Genomic DNA, 15,817 nt, shown 5'->3' with positions numbered 1-15,817 from the left:
GCCTTAAACCCTTACACGCACTCCTTTTTCTCTACCAGATCAATATTTCAAGCACGTCAGACGCTCTTTCATACGCGTGGAATCCACTAAACCAAAAAATTCGCACGCACTCAATCTCATCAAAATAGTCTACATAGCATGTCCCATTGGTCAAATCACTAATCAGCCAACACCGACGGAAAACCATCACAATTTCAATCAATAAAAACTCGACACAATTCCAACATGAGGTTGATTTTATCGTACATCTAACCACACCCAATAAAGCGCCCTCTTCTCTATCTCTCTCTCTCTTCGCATCCTGTCCGTTGTGTACTGTCATTTCCTCTCCCCCCCCCCCCCCCAAAAAAAACCTTTCCACTTGCAGAGAATCCATTTCTAGGGTTTTCAATCGTCTATAAAAAAAAGGAAGAAATTTCATCGCTTTCTTTGTCATGATGATATTGAATTCCACAATCCAATGTTTCCATTTACATTCAACTCCTAATTTCTAATTCTAATGTCTTTCACGACCAGTGAATGGCTCGGTTTCAGTTCATTTTCACCTTTATACCCATTTTAATTACAATAATAACCCTAACCACAAACCTTAGAGTTCTTTGTTCGGGTTCGGGTTCGGATTCGGAATCGGGTTCCTTTTCGGTAATTGATTTCGATTCCAATCTCCTCTTCCACCAAGACTACTCGCCACCAGCACCACCTCCACCGCCGCCGCATCCACCGTCGGCATCTTGCACTGACGATCTCGGAGGCATCGGTTCGATTGATACTGTATGTCAAATAGTTGCTGATGTGAACCTCACTCGTGACGTGTACATAGAAGGGAAAGGAGATTTTTATATCCATCCTGGTGTGAGGTTTCATTGCCCTAATTTTGGATGTTCAATAACGATAAATGTCTCAGGGAATTTCAATTTATCAGTCAATTCGTCTATTGTGACCGGGACTTTTGAGCTTGTGGCGAATAACGCTAGTTTTTTTAATGGTTCGGTTGTGAATACGACGGGATTAGCTGGAGATCCTCCCCCGCAAACGAGTGGAACACCACAGGGCTTAGAAGGGGCGGGCGGAGGGCATGGAGGGAGAGGGGCATGTTGTTTGGTGGATAAAGAGAAGTTGCCGGAGGATATTTGGGGAGGAGATGCGTATTCTTGGTCAAGTTTGCAGGATCCTTGGAGTTATGGGAGTAAAGGGGGGAGTACGAGTAAGGAAGTGGATTATGGAGGGGCAGGAGGTGGGAGAGTGAAAATGAAAGTGAAGGAGTATTTGGCTGTGGATGGAGCTATATTGGCTGATGGTGGTTATGGCGGTGTCAAGGGAGGTGGCGGTTCGGGTGGGAGCATACTTTTGAAGGCTTATAAAATGTAATTTACTTGCTTACCAACTGCATTCATTACTTTATTTTGTGTTAGATTTATTGTTAAGATTCAGTTTTATTTTGGGATGATATAGGGTTTTTAATTGGGTAATTGGGAAATTTTGGTGGCTGGTGGAATTGGAGTTCTGTGGATTTAAATCTTGGAAAACAATAAATGAAAAGATTGATTAATGAAAAGGTTGTTAGAAAAGCCTTGTGCAATAATGTAGAGTTCTTAATTTGAAATTGTTTAGTTTTGGTTGCCGAGGAGATTAGGGTTTAATGGCTTAAGAAGTTGGAAAGAATTAATGGAGATTGGTTAATGGACAGCTGATGGACGGCTGGTGAAAGAGTTTTGTGGAAAGTAAGTTGTAATGAAGATAATGGAGTTTAACATTAGCCTTTTTATGGAAAAATCAAGAGTGATTTAAGGTTATAGTTATCCTACTCATTTATGCAATATAAGATGTAGCATCAGCTCCGAAGGGTAAATGTGAATCAATAGCCATTTTTACCATAAAATAGACCTCACATATTGCTTTAATTAAACATTTTGTGTTAAATAAAGGGAAGATCTGCTGATTTCCTTTCATAGATGTCCTTTCTTTATCAATTACTTGAAAGAATTCAGTGACCGCCTCTCCATTTGGTTATGTTTGTTTATTGTATTATCCAGGCCGGACATAAGTGAATGTTTATCATATAGTGGCCTTGCTTGGTCTACTGACTTTCAGTTTTTAGCTATTCTGTGGCCCTGCTTACTTGATTCTGAAGTGATTTTTAGCAAAGTAGTGGATGCTGTTTTGTGCTATCTCAATCAATTGCCAGTATATTTGTGGCTTATGCATTGGATGGCATGGATAGTTGGATAGTTTACTTATCCATACCTGCCTTTAGTTATGATGTTTCTATGGAGAACGAGACCCTAAATTCCTGCATGTCAAATGCAGTTACAATTTATGTGCTGGTGGAGACGGAGTTAACTATACAAGGGTTTGATAACCAAGGCCATCAAATGTACATATATGCTTTGCATCTTTATGTGTCTGTTTATTCATGAATGCCTTGTAAGTTAAAAGAATATCTGCATGTGTGTGAGCATCCATGCATGCATGGGGAGTAAGTTTGAGAGGTTGACTTGTTTAATATCATATTATCCATGTATTTATGGTAGACTCAGCTGCAGTTACAATGTTGACCATGTCTTTCCCAACTTGCATTTTCTGCAGTCATGGTATCACCATTGGGTTTTAATGTCTCAATGATTTATCTCTATTTGAAGAGCAGGACTGGAGGTGGCAGGATAAGCGCTTGTGGAGGTAATGGTTTTGCTGGTGGCGGTGGTGGAAGAGTTTCAGTTGACATTTTCAGTAGGCATGACGACCCTCAAATTTTTGTGCATGGTGAGACCCATCATACTTCCTTGTCATGTGTAGATTTTTATGGTGAAATCTTGTGAACAAACTTGTCTGAATAGTAATTCCTGGTTTTAGTTGCCATTACTTGTTGATGTCTTGAGTGGGTGCTTTCCTATCAGAGACTGAAATCTGCAAGTTTAACTAAAAGTTAGTTTGAACATTCATTCATTCTCATAGCATTTGCATTTTTCCTTTTCTATTATGGGAATTATGTCAAAAGTTCCTTTACGGTGGTCTTGGAGGAAGGAATCTGCATTTGGGTTTTTTTTTTCTTTTCATTTATATATGTTATCAATCAAGCAAAGTGATGCCTTGAAACAGCAATGGACTTGAGTATTCTGGCATAATTAGAAAAGGAAAAATAGTACATCCTGGACAAAATATTCCTCATAAATGTCTTAATATACCACACAGTATCTCATTCACTGTTGTAGATGCTGGACAATTATGTTGATTGTTCTGTGTTGCACATGTTAATCTGAAGCACAGAACATGTTGCTCTCTTTGTCATTGTATGTCTTTGTTACCTTCGATGATGATGTTCATTGTTCCTCATCTTGGTCACCTCTTATCGTCCTGCTTTTCAATGTGTATATTCTAAACAACACTTGTATTTTTCCGTTCACGGCCCAATTGCTTTCTTGAAGTCTTTGTCTTGTCCAGTTATAAGCCTTTTGGTTTGAGAAATCATTCACTAGATCCATTGTAGTCACTATATGAATGTGAGAGGATGGAACATGGTACTGGGTTTATTATATTGTTTCTCTCCTGGCCTTATACTTTTGTTGTTCCAAAAATTTTGCAAAACGCTTTTCCTATAATTCAAAATTTCTATTTTGAACTCATTTTTGTTTGGATATAATTATTGGGGTGTGATTACTAGCTGTGTATCTGATGACTTTAAAAAGTGTGACAATTTGAATAGTTTGGAGAGCTTGTCTTATTACTGTTCAATTCAATTGTACTTCTCAATTGGCAAATACTGAAACTTTATGCTTTGTTGTTATGTTTGTAGGAGGGAATAGTTTCGGTTGTCCAGAAAATGCAGGTGGTGCTGGAACTTTATATGATGCTGTTGCCCGGAGCCTTACTGTGAGCAATCACAATATGTCAACAGATACAGATACACTTCTTTTGGAGTTTCCTTATCAGCCTCTCTGGACAAATGTTTATGTTCGAAATCATGCCAGGGCTACTGTTCCATTGCTCTGGAGTCGTGTTCAGGTTGTTGAAATTCGAGTTACGTATTAGCTTCTATATGTGTGAAAATTTGTTAGCCTTGGAAAAGATTAGGACCATTTTTTTTGAAGGGTTTGTTGGTGTCATTTAATGGAAATGAATAGAGTGCAGAAATGGGAACAATATTAAGTGCAGAAACATGAATGATCTGAAATTGCAAAGATTAAGAAATTTTATTTTCGAGGGTGGTTGGTGATCACATTTAAAGGAAAAGAATAGAGGGCAGAAATAGGAAGTATCTGAAGTGCTGGTTTTAGAATGTGCAATACTTTGTGTCCCATGCATATGATGATAGGCAGAAAAGATGAATTCTTACTAAAAACTATATGTGCATGCAAACAGGTCCAGACATATAACTAATTCCTGCATAACATGTAAACATGTATATATCAAATACTTAAGCAAACTTTTTTGGTCCATTTGTCCCATTGTTTGTCAGTTTTCAGCTTTGTAACATCATTCAGGCACAACTATTCTGAAAATTCTTAAAATTGTACTTGATGAGAATGATGAAAAGCTTAGAACAATGGTGTTACTGGACAGTTACAGGAATTCCCACATTGAGAGGCTCGTTTCCATGGTTTATATGTCTATTGTATTCTTGTATATCTGTCTATATAAGATAGCTTGCACTCGCTGTAGGATCTGTTGGAGCTCTAGGTGAAGCTTTTTTATATTTCATTCTTTGTGTCTATATAAGATAGTTTGCACTGGCTCTTGGATCTGTTGGAGCTCTAGGTGAGGCTTTTTATATTTTCTCTTTGGCCCACCTTAGAATTTTGAGAGAGTGGGTTTAAGGCATCAATTCTCAAAGGAGAGGATATATCTCTTGTTGCACTCTTCTGTTATCTTAGTTATCCTTATCTTTTTTTGCCACAATCTTTTGCATTTGGATTTTTGATAAGATCTTAAGTATTTTTTTTGTTGATATAATTGCATTTTAAGCTAATCCTGGTGAATATGTAGGTCCAAGGACAAATAAGTCTGTTATGCAGTGGAGTCCTAAGCTTTGGGCTAGCTCATTATGCTTCGTCAGAGTTTGAATTATTTGCGGAAGAGCTATTAATGAGTGACTCTGTAATCAAGGCAAGCCACAACTATACATTGATTGTGTATATGCATTGATGAATTCATGAATGCAGCAAAAACCCACACTTACTACTGTACTTGTTCAGCCAGCATTGAGAAAAACCCACAACTATACATTGATTGTGTATGTGCATTTCTTTGGTTTCTCTTATAGGAAACAAGGAATAGAAAGGAGATAAGAAATAAGGAGAGAATATAGGGTAACATAGAAAGAATAAGTAAAAAATGAACTATCATCAATTCTCAATTATCTGTCGACAAAACCCTCTATTCCACACGACAAAATATGGTTCCTCATATAGATGCTCCCCCAAAATCTCTATTAGACCATAACACTTAGGGAGTGAAGTCCCGACAATGGAACTCGTAATTAGTACTAAATACACAATGATTTACGATAACTAGATGTCCTGGGGAAAAACAAATAACATAGAATAAGAACTTGAGAAAAATAAATTCTACAGCTTTCATTAAAAGGTAATTTGTTTGAGATCTTCAATAGCCCTTGCATCATTCTCTCTTTGTTGGGAAAAACTTGACCTCAAGTTTTGAAATGTTCAAGCAGTACAAAAGCTTCCATTCTTCTGCCAATAGCTTGAAGTTACATCCTTGATTCCAACTCCTTTTATCCTTCTCATCTTCAATTGCATCATTAAATGTGTACAGAACATGCTGTGGTGTCTATTGGACCTTCAGGAACCCTAGTATACCAAAAACTAAATTGGAAATAAAATAATTTCTAAATCATAAAGCTCCCAAGCAACCCTAAATTCATCATAACCTGAAGTAACTAGTTTTTCTAAATAAGAAACATATTGTAGTAAAGCCTCAAGAAGAATAGCTTTCAAATTTCTGTCAAATTTGTTTGAGAGCTGAAATTGCTTCTACAACACTGGACCAATCTTGGAGATTTCATCACTTCTCAGCTTGTCCATGCCTCAAAAAGAATAGCTTTCAGATTTCTTTTGAATTTGTTTGAGAGCTGAAATTGCTTCTACAGCACCACATCAGTCTTGGAGATTTCATCACTTCTCAACTTGTCCATGTTATAGTAATTGACCCGTCATTCTTTTCCCCTTTTGCAGGCTCTTGCCTTGCATAATTATGCCTTTGTATGCTCTTTTATGCACATATTACTCTCTGTCTATGCATGGAAACATCTACATTTTGGTACCGTTTTAGGCTTTGAACTCATTTGTTAATTTTTTATAAAAACTAAAACTTGAAAATCATCTCTAGTATTATTCTAACCTTTTTTAATATGCTTTTTTCTTCATTTCTAGTGAAATTATGGTTTCATAATTATGGCTTTTAAAATCATCACTTCTAGCCTGACGGTATATTTTTTTTTCATATATGTCAATGAGAATTTTAAGTTTCTGCTTATTCCACACTCTATCCATGCTTTGTTTAGATTTTCGTTCTGTTATATCTATGCATACCATTTTTTATTTGTGCTTGTATGTAATTTGATTTTGATGTGCATGATAATTGGTTTTCACACATCAGGTTTATGGGGCTCTACGCATGAGTGTGAAAATGTTCTTAATGTGGAATTCCAAAATGATCATAGATGGCGGTGAAGATGTAACTGTTGCGACTTCTTTGCTTGAGGCTAGCAATCTAGTTGTTCTTAAGGTACTTTCTCATTGTGACTGGCATATTTTACTTTTGCTGTGTTTTGCAAATGATATGCCAATCCTTTTTTTTGTTAAACAGGAATCATCTGTCATACATTCTAATGCCAATCTGGGGGTTCATGGTCAAGGTCTATTGAATTTGTCTGGATCAGGCAATTGGATTGAAGCTCAACGTTTGGTTCTATCACTTTTTTATAGTATTCATGTAAGCTGTGTTTTATAATAACAGTAACAATTAGTTGTATTGATGGCTTACAAGTTCACTTTGCTTGTTGGTTACTTAGTGGTTCAGTATCTTTTTTTTTTTTGGGAAGAAAACTGTGATTCTAGCACGTTGAGGTTGTTCTCTTTTCTCAGATTTATAGTAATTTTTTGCCTGCTGAACTGGTTTGATTTGCAGTACTTGAAAAGTGTTTCCACTGTTTCATCTGTCTTTAGCAGTCATGGCTGCTGGGATGAGATGTATTTTTATTATGTGCAGTTAATTTCATTAATTCTTACTCAATAGCACATGCTTTTTTTGGATGTTCAATATTTTTGTCAATTTTTAAAAGTCAACAAAAATTGTTTTAGTTTTCCAATAATATCCCATAGCCTTTATTGTATGCTAAAATGAACTATCGAGTTGAATATTCAAGTGGACTAGGGTTAACTTTGGAAAGTTTGTGTCAATGTATTAATTGCAATCTTCCTAAAACATTCTGCTCTCGCCAAGTATATTTCTGAGGGACTGTGGGATGGAGTATTTCTTTTGTGAGAGCTATTGTGGCAATAAGTCTGTTTCTTTCTTTCTTTGTTCTACTGATAGTAATGTTGTTGGAGCCCGGTTCTAATACCGGAAACCTTTGTTGTGCAATGTTTGTGCAGACATGACCAGTTTGTGTTCTAATTATTGATGACTGATTATGCATTTTTAATTTTTCACAAGGTTGCACCTGGATCTGTGTTGCGTGGTCCTGTCGAGAATGCAACAAGTGATGCAATGTAAGTCCATATTTTGTTGGATTTTTTTTTCCTCTCTGGTTTATGTTTGAACTTACAGAGTTTTGTGGTTTTACTTCTGTAGTACGCCAAGGCTCCATTGCCAACTTGAGGAATGCCCTGCAGAACTTTTTCATCCTCCTGAAGATTGCAATGTGAACTCATCTCTTTCTTTTACCCTTCAGGTGATCCTTGAATAGAAGTTGCATGTTATAAGGTTTGGAATTTACTTATTCCAGCTTATCTAACTTTTTTCCCCATATATTTCAGATATGCCGAGTGGAGGATATTACAGTTGAGGGACTTATAGAAGGATCTGTTGTCCATTTTAATCAGGCAAGAGCAATATCTGTTCCATCTTCTGGAACAATAAGTGCATCTGGCATGGGTAATACTCTTTTTTTCTTTGTACAATATTTTTTAATGGACATTTGTCTACCTATTTCAGTTTACACGGAATCTCATCCCTCCCCATCCTTCCTTATTCCACCTTTCCCTGCACACACAATAGATTTATTGAATACCCTCGCACAGACATGTATGCCCACATTTTTTTAAGCTGCATTTTGGATAGTGTGAGAAGACTCTTGAGTTCATTTGTTGTGTTTGAATAAAGATAAGATAAGTTTGTGTTCACATTGAAGAATCATATTTAGACAGAATTGCTGATAACACTGTACTCATGCAGGCTGCACTGGTGGTGTGGGTAGAGGTAATGGTTTAAGCAATGGGATTGGCAGTGGTGGTGGCCATGGTGGCAAAGGTGGGTCTGCGTGTTACAATGATAGTTGTGTTGATGGTGGTGTTTCATATGGTGATGCAGAGCTACCTTGTGAACTTGGTAGTGGAAGTGGACAGGAAAACTCTTCTGGTTCTACTGCAGGTGGTGGCATTATAGGTAAGCTTGTGCTTTGGATCAATTTATCAGCTAATAACTTTCAGCTTTGTTTTGACATACATATGATGTATTATCTTTTATCCGTGTCATTCAAAAATGGTCACCTTCTGCATGAAATATGGTAAGGGATCTCTCTCAACAGAGTGATATTTGGATCACCTCTTTCCTGGATATATTAAAAATAATAATATTTGTGCATTCAAGTTGGCAACTTTTAACATAGTTAAGTTGCCCATTTGCATTTTAGGGAACTTGGTTGTGTTTGTGTTTCTTTGCTATTTTACCTTCAAACTGATTCACTCATATTCATTTGGTCTACCTGTCTGGTCAGTAATGGGTTCATTGGAGCATCCTTTGTCAAGTTTGTCTGTTGAAGGTTCAGTCAGAGCTGATGGTGAAAGTTTTAAAGGAATCACTAGAGACCAACTGGTTGTCATGAAAGGTACTGCTGGAGGTCCTGGCGGTGGTTCTGGAGGAACTATTCTTCTGTTCTTACATACACTAGATCTTGGGGAGCATGCTGTACTTTCAAGTGTTGGGGGATATGGTAGTCCAAAGGGGGGCGGTGGAGGTGGTGGTGGAAGAGTTCACTTCCATTGGTCAGACATTCCAACTGGGGACATGTACCAGCCCATTGCTCGTGTGAATGGAAGCATCCACACTTGGTTTGTATTCTATATGATCTATTTAAACACTGCATTTTCTGGTGGTGCCAGATAATTCTGATCCACAAGGTTTTCTTTTTCCAAGAAATATTGGAAAACACAGTGAAAATTTATCAGATAATATTGATTATTTAATTCATTCTATATTTTGATCATTAGATTTGCCTGATGTTCAAAATTAATTTGTTCTTAATATTAAGTTTTCAAGAGGCTGTTGGAAAAAATTAACTTGAGAATTATGATTTAGTTTAGTCTCAAAAGCTATTTAGTATGAATTTTAATGAAGTTTAGAAGCCATTTGAAGGAAAGACAAATGTTAAAGAGAAGGATTCAGTGTCTGAAACCACAGGAATTTAAAGACTAACAAGGATGCTGAATAGTTTGGTTATTGAATGGTCATATAAACAATAATTATGAATTTAAGATATTTAATATGAGCTACTTGATATGAGATGTTGAGTGACTGGCTGTGTAGTTGAGTGGGTGCTGTCCACCTGCTGTCTCAACATAGCTAAAGACACCAGCCAATGTGGTAAGGGACTATATTTCTCATTGATTATATGAATATATAGTGGGGAATCTGCATACTCACATAAACTTATAGGAAGATATAGTGGGGCTTCTGCACGCACTGGCATAAACTAGGCAAGGATGACAAATAGAGCTTCCATGTCATATGCTGAACTCATTACCGAGAAAGCTTTTATGATCCTCCTAAAACATTGCTCGTTAATGTTTCTGTTAACATTATATTTCAGGCATTAACCGAATGGAAGCTATAAATTGCTGTGTGAGCAAGTATTAGGTTATCTTTACCATATGCTTTTTCTTGACTCTTCCCAAAGATCACAAATAGCATACATATTCACCTTCCCTTCAGCCCATCACAAACAGATTTTTATCATTTGTTTTGAGTTCTTGGAGGGACTGAATCCTTTACTAAATGCAGTCTACCCTCTGCACCTTGAGCATTGTGAATGTATAATCTAAGTTGAACTACTGATGTTAATTTTAACTGTTGGCTCTGAGACGTGCATTCTTGATCTGATTGGGTTTCACTCTTCATTGCAGGGGAGGATTGGGAAGAGATGATGGTCATGCTGGGGAAAACGGAACAGTGACGGGAAAAGCTTGCCCAAAGGGGCTGTATGGAATATTTTGTGAGGTAGTGTCATGATTTCTTGACTTTGTGATTTCTCTTCTTGAGTTAATTACTGCAAGTGGCATGTCTTATGTTGAGAGTATATGCGTGGGTGTTAGGAATTATAATCTTGCTATCATTGAATATGATCGTATTTGAGAAAATAATGCGATGTTCAATGTTGGTTGCATTTGTAGCAAGGTAAAAAAATTGAAGGTGAATTGTTTTAGACCATATAAATGCACCATGCAATCATCTAATCAGAAATAAGGTATCAATTTCATGACAAATGGTATTTGGTTTTTAGGGAGTTCTGATATGATAATCTTTTTGGTGATAGTTTCAGACATCTCGTTTAAAACAATTATTAACTACTTTAAAGCTGTTTTCTCCAGTCTTCATTTTTTCCTGTACTTCTTCAGGAATGTCCAGTTGGCACATATAAGAATGTAATTGGATCTAGTAGAGTGCTTTGTCATTCGTGCCCTGCTGATGATCTTCCTCGTCGTGCTGCTTATATTGCTGTTCGAGGTATTTTAAAATTGGGAGTTCTTAAGCATTTTGCCTGATCTAAAACGACATACTGGGATGGCTGCCTGCCTGAAACTTGTATAATTTCATAGTAAAATTTAATCTCTGAAATTTTACCGTCTCCTAAATTCATCTTTATATGCAAAGGAGATACTAGACCGCACAAACTTTTTTATTCTATGTCAAAGCAACAAACGTCTGCTAAAGTTGAATTTTCTTGAGATGGACAAATAATTTGGAGGGAGGGGTTGCAGAGGTTCGGGCTTGCATGCTTTCACACACAATGCTGGAAGACACCATGACCATGCATTTGCAGGCACATGCATTATACTTGTGTTCATAATGCTAAACAGTGCAAATCCTCACTTTGTCCGCTTTACCAGGTGGTATTGCTGAAACTCCATGTCCTTACAAATGTGTTTCGGAGAGATTTCACATGCCACATTGTTATACAGCCCTAGAAGAGTTGATTTACACGTTTGGTGGGCCATGGCTGTTTTGTCTTCTTCTTTTGGGTCTCCTCATCCTCTTAGCGCTGGTGCTCAGCGTTGCTCGGATGAAATTTGTTGGGGTGGATGAATTACCTGGTCCAGCTCCCACTCAACATGGCTCTCAGATAGATCATTCTTTTCCCTTCCTAGAGTCATTAAATGAGGTTTCTCCATGTCTCAGCATGTTAATTTCTGTTCATTTAAAAGTTGCATTTAGAACCCAGCTTAGGCCTTGAATATCTCCCTTCCCTTGATCTTTATATAGAAGAATTTGAAGGGAGGGCTTCACTAGTTTATGTATAGATTGACAAGTTGCGTATCACTTTTCAGGTTTTGGAAACAAATAGAGCTGAGGAGTCTCAGAGTCATGTGCACAGAATGTATTTTATGGGCCGTAATACTTTCAGTGAGCCTTGGCATCTTCCCCATACCCCTCCTGAGCAAATAAAAGAGATTGTGTAAGTTAATTCTCATACTGTTTTTTTACAGGAATGGCTCAGTTGGCTCAGTTCTTCTGCCAAACTTTGGGGTTTTGATATCAATTATCATTGCAAAGCTATGTTTTCACCTTATTTATGATGGTCTATCAGATATGAGGGTGCATTCAATACATTTGTGGATGAGATTAATGGTATAGCTGCTTATCAATGGTGGGAAGGTGCAATTTACATTTTAGTGTCTGTTCTTGCGTACCCCCTTGCATGGTCATGGCAGCAATGGAGACGGAGAATTAAACTGCAAAGACTGCGAGAGTTTGTTCGATCGGAGTATGACCATGCTTGCTTGCGCTCTTGCCGTTCACGGGCTCTCTATGAAGGGCTTAAGGTTTGTTTGTGTGGTGATTTTCTTTTGCCCATTCACACCTCCCATTTTTTCTATTCCTTTTCCCTTCAAAACATGCATGTCATGTGGCTTACTTTTGGTTCTATTAGTTTCAAATTTTGTTGCACAGACATTAAAAGTTTAGCCATTTATTGTTATTGTACATTTTTGTTTGAATATTATTTTAAGTGAATGGAGAGGGTGATATGTTTTATTGTTGTGTATCAATTTGAAACTTTTTTTTCAGGATTTAAAACATGTTTTATGTTCCTTCAAAAGCCTAAGACCTTGTGTAAAAGAATCATAAATATTTGGCTCAAATATGGTCTTTGTTCTCTAGGTAGCTGCAACCTCTGATTTAATGCTCGGATACTTGGATTTCTACCTTGGTGGAGATGAGAAGAGAACTGATATTCCTGCTCGCCTACATCAAAGATTTCCAATGTCTATACTTTTTGGAGGTGATGGAAGTTACATGGCTCCTTTCTCAATTCAAAGTGACAATATTCTTACCAGCCTCATGAGCCAGGTTTGGCATCTGCTTCCAAGAACTCAATGCTAACAAGTTTGTCATTTACACTTTTAAGGTTAGGGAGCTTAATCAACATGTTGCAATTTGTAGCTCAAAATTGATTTACCTTTTACCTTATGGCTTGCAGATGGTCCCTTCTACCACTTGGTATCGAATAGCTGCTGGTTTGAATGCACAACTGCGCTTGGTTTGTCGTGGGCGGCTAATAGCAACTTTTCGACCTGTCCTTAGATGGCTTGAAACGCATGCTAATCCAGCTTTGAGAAACCATGGAGTGCATGTTGATCTTGCGTGGTTTCAGGCTACTACTTCTGGTCATTGCCAGTATGGACTTTTGGTTCATGCTGTTGAAGAAGAAAGTGAACATACATCTGTTGAAGGCATTGATGGTGCAAAACAAATTGAAGAAGACTCACGGTAATGGTTTATTATGTTTTATTGGGGTATAATTTCCTTTTATCTGATTAGCCTCCTGATTTTTTATCCCGATAACCTGTCAATATTAGGAGCCACCTAGTCTGTGTTCAGTATGGAAATTTGTGTCAATCAAGGTGTATAATATTGTGGTGGGCTGTCCTTATTCTGAATCATTGCGAGTGTAGAAGTGGTGAAATGGTGACTATATGGCAATTTTTCAAGTTTCTCATAAAAAAGCTATAAACCAACTTGTGTGTTATGACAAGCAGATTAGAGTTTATGGGAGTAGAAAATTTAGACATGCATTCATTGCAGGGGCAGTAAAGAACATGCATGGAATATGAGGTTGTATGACATATACCTTGTGGTTTTCTATACTAGTACATGTCAATTAAATAACACTTTGACCTTTATGGTGAGCTTTGAGCAGATTCTAGAGAAAATAGCTGTAAGGTGCACATATTTATAGTTATTTCTGTATGGTTATATCCATGCGTTTAATTTTGAATGTCATTTGACTTGGTTTTTTCCAGCCTCATGAAGAACACAAACCAAGAAAATCCATCTGGTCATTGGAGAGAAGAGGTGTTTGTATCCCAAGCCCACAGAAACAGGGACAACTACATGCGGCGGAAAAGGATTTATGGGGGGATTATAGATACTAACAGCTTAAGAATGCTGGAAGAGAAGAGGGATTTATTTTACCTCATCTCATTCATAGTTCATAACACTAAACCTGTTGGCCATCAGGTAGCTTTTGTATCAATGAGTTCTGTACGTATTCATTATCTTGTTAGTTTTACCAGCAATTCAACTTCATCTATGCTCGTTCTTGTCTTCTTGCAGGATCTTGTTGGTTTGGTCATCTCTACGCTTCTTTTAGGAGATTTTAGCTTAGTGTTGCTTACTTTACTCCAGCTGTATTCAATTTCATTGGCGGGTGTCTTTCTGGTTTTGTTTATTTTACCTCTTGGCATTCTTATGCCCTTTCCTGCGGGAATCAATGCTTTATTCAGTCATGGACCTAGGCGCTCTGCAGGCCTTGCACGTATCTATGCTTTGTGGATTGTTACATCCTTGATTAATGTCGTAAGTTGCCATATATATCCACTTGGTCAGACTTTCATTCTTTCATCATATGAGCAACCCAACATGATGTTTGCTGCTAGTTATTCAGTTGCCGAACATGTGCTTTGTTTTTCATCTTCTGTGAAAGGAATAAATCCCTTAACCTTTACTTTGATTTTCTGCCAGGTGGTTGCTTTTATTTGTGGATATATTCACTATAACAGTCAATCATCTTCGAGTAAGAAGTTCCCCTTTCAGACATGGAGTATTAGCATGTAAGTTGATTCTATAGCTTCCAGAAAGTTTAGTTAATTGGCAAGTTGGAGTGAGAGAGGACTGATATCACGGCTCCGCACTGATCTCTCTGTGGCGGTTGTGTTGCAGGGATGAAAGTGAATGGTGGATTTTTCCAGCTGGACTGGTTGTGTGTAAAATCTTACAGTCTCAACTTATAAATTGGCACGTTGCAAATCTGGAGATTCAAGACCGCTCACTGTATAGTAACGATTTTGAGCTATTCTGGCAGTCATGATAATATGTCAAAGACATATTCCACATTGACAATGAAGGTTCCTTTTCTTCTCCTTTTGTATGCTTTTTGAGAGCACCAGGCAAATGGCTGACACAGATGTAGGAATAGAAAATAGAAAGAAAAAAATATATATAAATAGTGTGAACACTCGTCATTTATTTTGGAATTGTAGTTGCATTCTCTCGTCATTTTGCCCTGTAGAGTTCAATGTAAATATGAAGGGGTAATACCCTTTCGTTATTATATTCAGTTTGTATATGTGCTGATCTCTAATACCATAAAGCTCTATCAGATTTCTCACAAGCTTAGCTTAATGTGATGGAAAAGCTATGCTCGTGTTGTCTTCAGGATAGAAAATAACCAGAACTCGAAATGGTTGAAGGAGAGGGCCAAAAATTAACCCGACGGATGAAATTCCGTTTTTGTTTGTCTTCAAGGTAGCCAATAGGCAAAATTTCCTGCCTTCATAGGAGGTGCAGCAGGTACGTACGTGTTCCGGATCGTTTTATATGAATATTTTTTTCCTAGTATTCTGCTTTAAAAATCTCGGTACTTTCCATTTCTAACTCATCATCGGATCCTCTTTGCTTCTTCTTTTGACGTGCTTTTAAAAATAAATTATTATTTTTTTGTTTTAAATTCTTTATTTTATGATTTCGATAGGCTGATGTTTTTTTAAAATATTATTTTAATATATTTCTAAATAAAAATCATTCTAAAAAGTAACTATTATTATAATTTGAAATGCTATGCACAGCAATTTGCTGTACTTTGATCGTAAAGAGATGTCTAGAATCTTTTCATATGAATATATTTTTTTCGGTGTCGGGCTTTTAAAATTTTTGAAACTTTCATTTCTATCCCATCATAAGATCTGAGCGATTAATATAAGTGAATTTTTTCCTTTAAATTTAAAAGCTAAAAAATATAATAGAAGAAATTATAATAGAAAGATTATATTAAGAAGAGAGAGCAGAGAGTAGGGAGAGAATTTCG

General features: G+C 37.1%; 1 protein-coding gene across 2 annotated transcripts; it reads left to right on the top strand.

The window, feature by feature from the left end:
• The first annotated feature begins 319 nt into the window (after positions 1–319).
• On the top strand, positions 320–15,124 carry LOC133690036 (uncharacterized). Of its 2 annotated transcripts, XM_062110180.1 has the most exons (22): positions 320–1,364; positions 2,645–2,760; positions 3,791–3,999; positions 4,981–5,100; positions 6,613–6,741; positions 6,823–6,948; positions 7,672–7,727; positions 7,810–7,909; positions 7,995–8,112; positions 8,413–8,622; positions 8,954–9,287; positions 10,359–10,452; positions 10,851–10,959; positions 11,343–11,614; positions 11,781–11,908; positions 12,041–12,275; positions 12,613–12,801; positions 12,932–13,221; positions 13,755–13,971; positions 14,068–14,310; positions 14,476–14,564; positions 14,674–15,124. In XM_062110180.1, the coding sequence occupies exons 1-22, from the start codon at positions 520–522 to the stop codon at positions 14,819–14,821; spliced, it is 4,377 nt and encodes a 1,458-aa protein (XP_061966164.1). In that variant the 5' UTR covers positions 320–519; the 3' UTR covers positions 14,822–15,124. The 2 variants fall into 2 exon arrangements, with proteins under 2 accessions (XP_061966164.1, XP_061966165.1); XM_062110181.1 differs by lacking the exons at positions 10,851–10,959; positions 11,343–11,614.
• The last annotated feature ends 693 nt before the right edge of the window (positions 15,125–15,817 follow it).

Source organism: Populus nigra, chromosome 3 (genome assembly GCF_951802175.1).
Source record: "Populus nigra chromosome 3, ddPopNigr1.1, whole genome shotgun sequence".
NCBI lineage: Eukaryota > Viridiplantae > Streptophyta > Magnoliopsida > Malpighiales > Salicaceae > Populus > Populus nigra.
Note: the sequence above shows the minus strand (reverse complement) of the source record. Positions and strands in the feature narration are given on the sequence as shown.

Bases quoted from the DNA above. Each gene is read 5' to 3' on its own strand.
- LOC133690036 (XM_062110180.1), top strand. From the start codon at position 520: ATGGCTCGGTTTCAGTTCATTTTCACCTTTATACCCATTTTAATTACA. The intron at 7,728-7,809 runs GTAAGTCCATAT...TTACTTCTGTAG, and splicing joins AATGCAACAAGTGATGCAAT to TACGCCAAGGCTCCATTGCC. The intron at 10,960-11,342 runs GTATTTTAAAAT...CCGCTTTACCAG, and splicing joins TGCTTATATTGCTGTTCGAG to GTGGTATTGCTGAAACTCCA.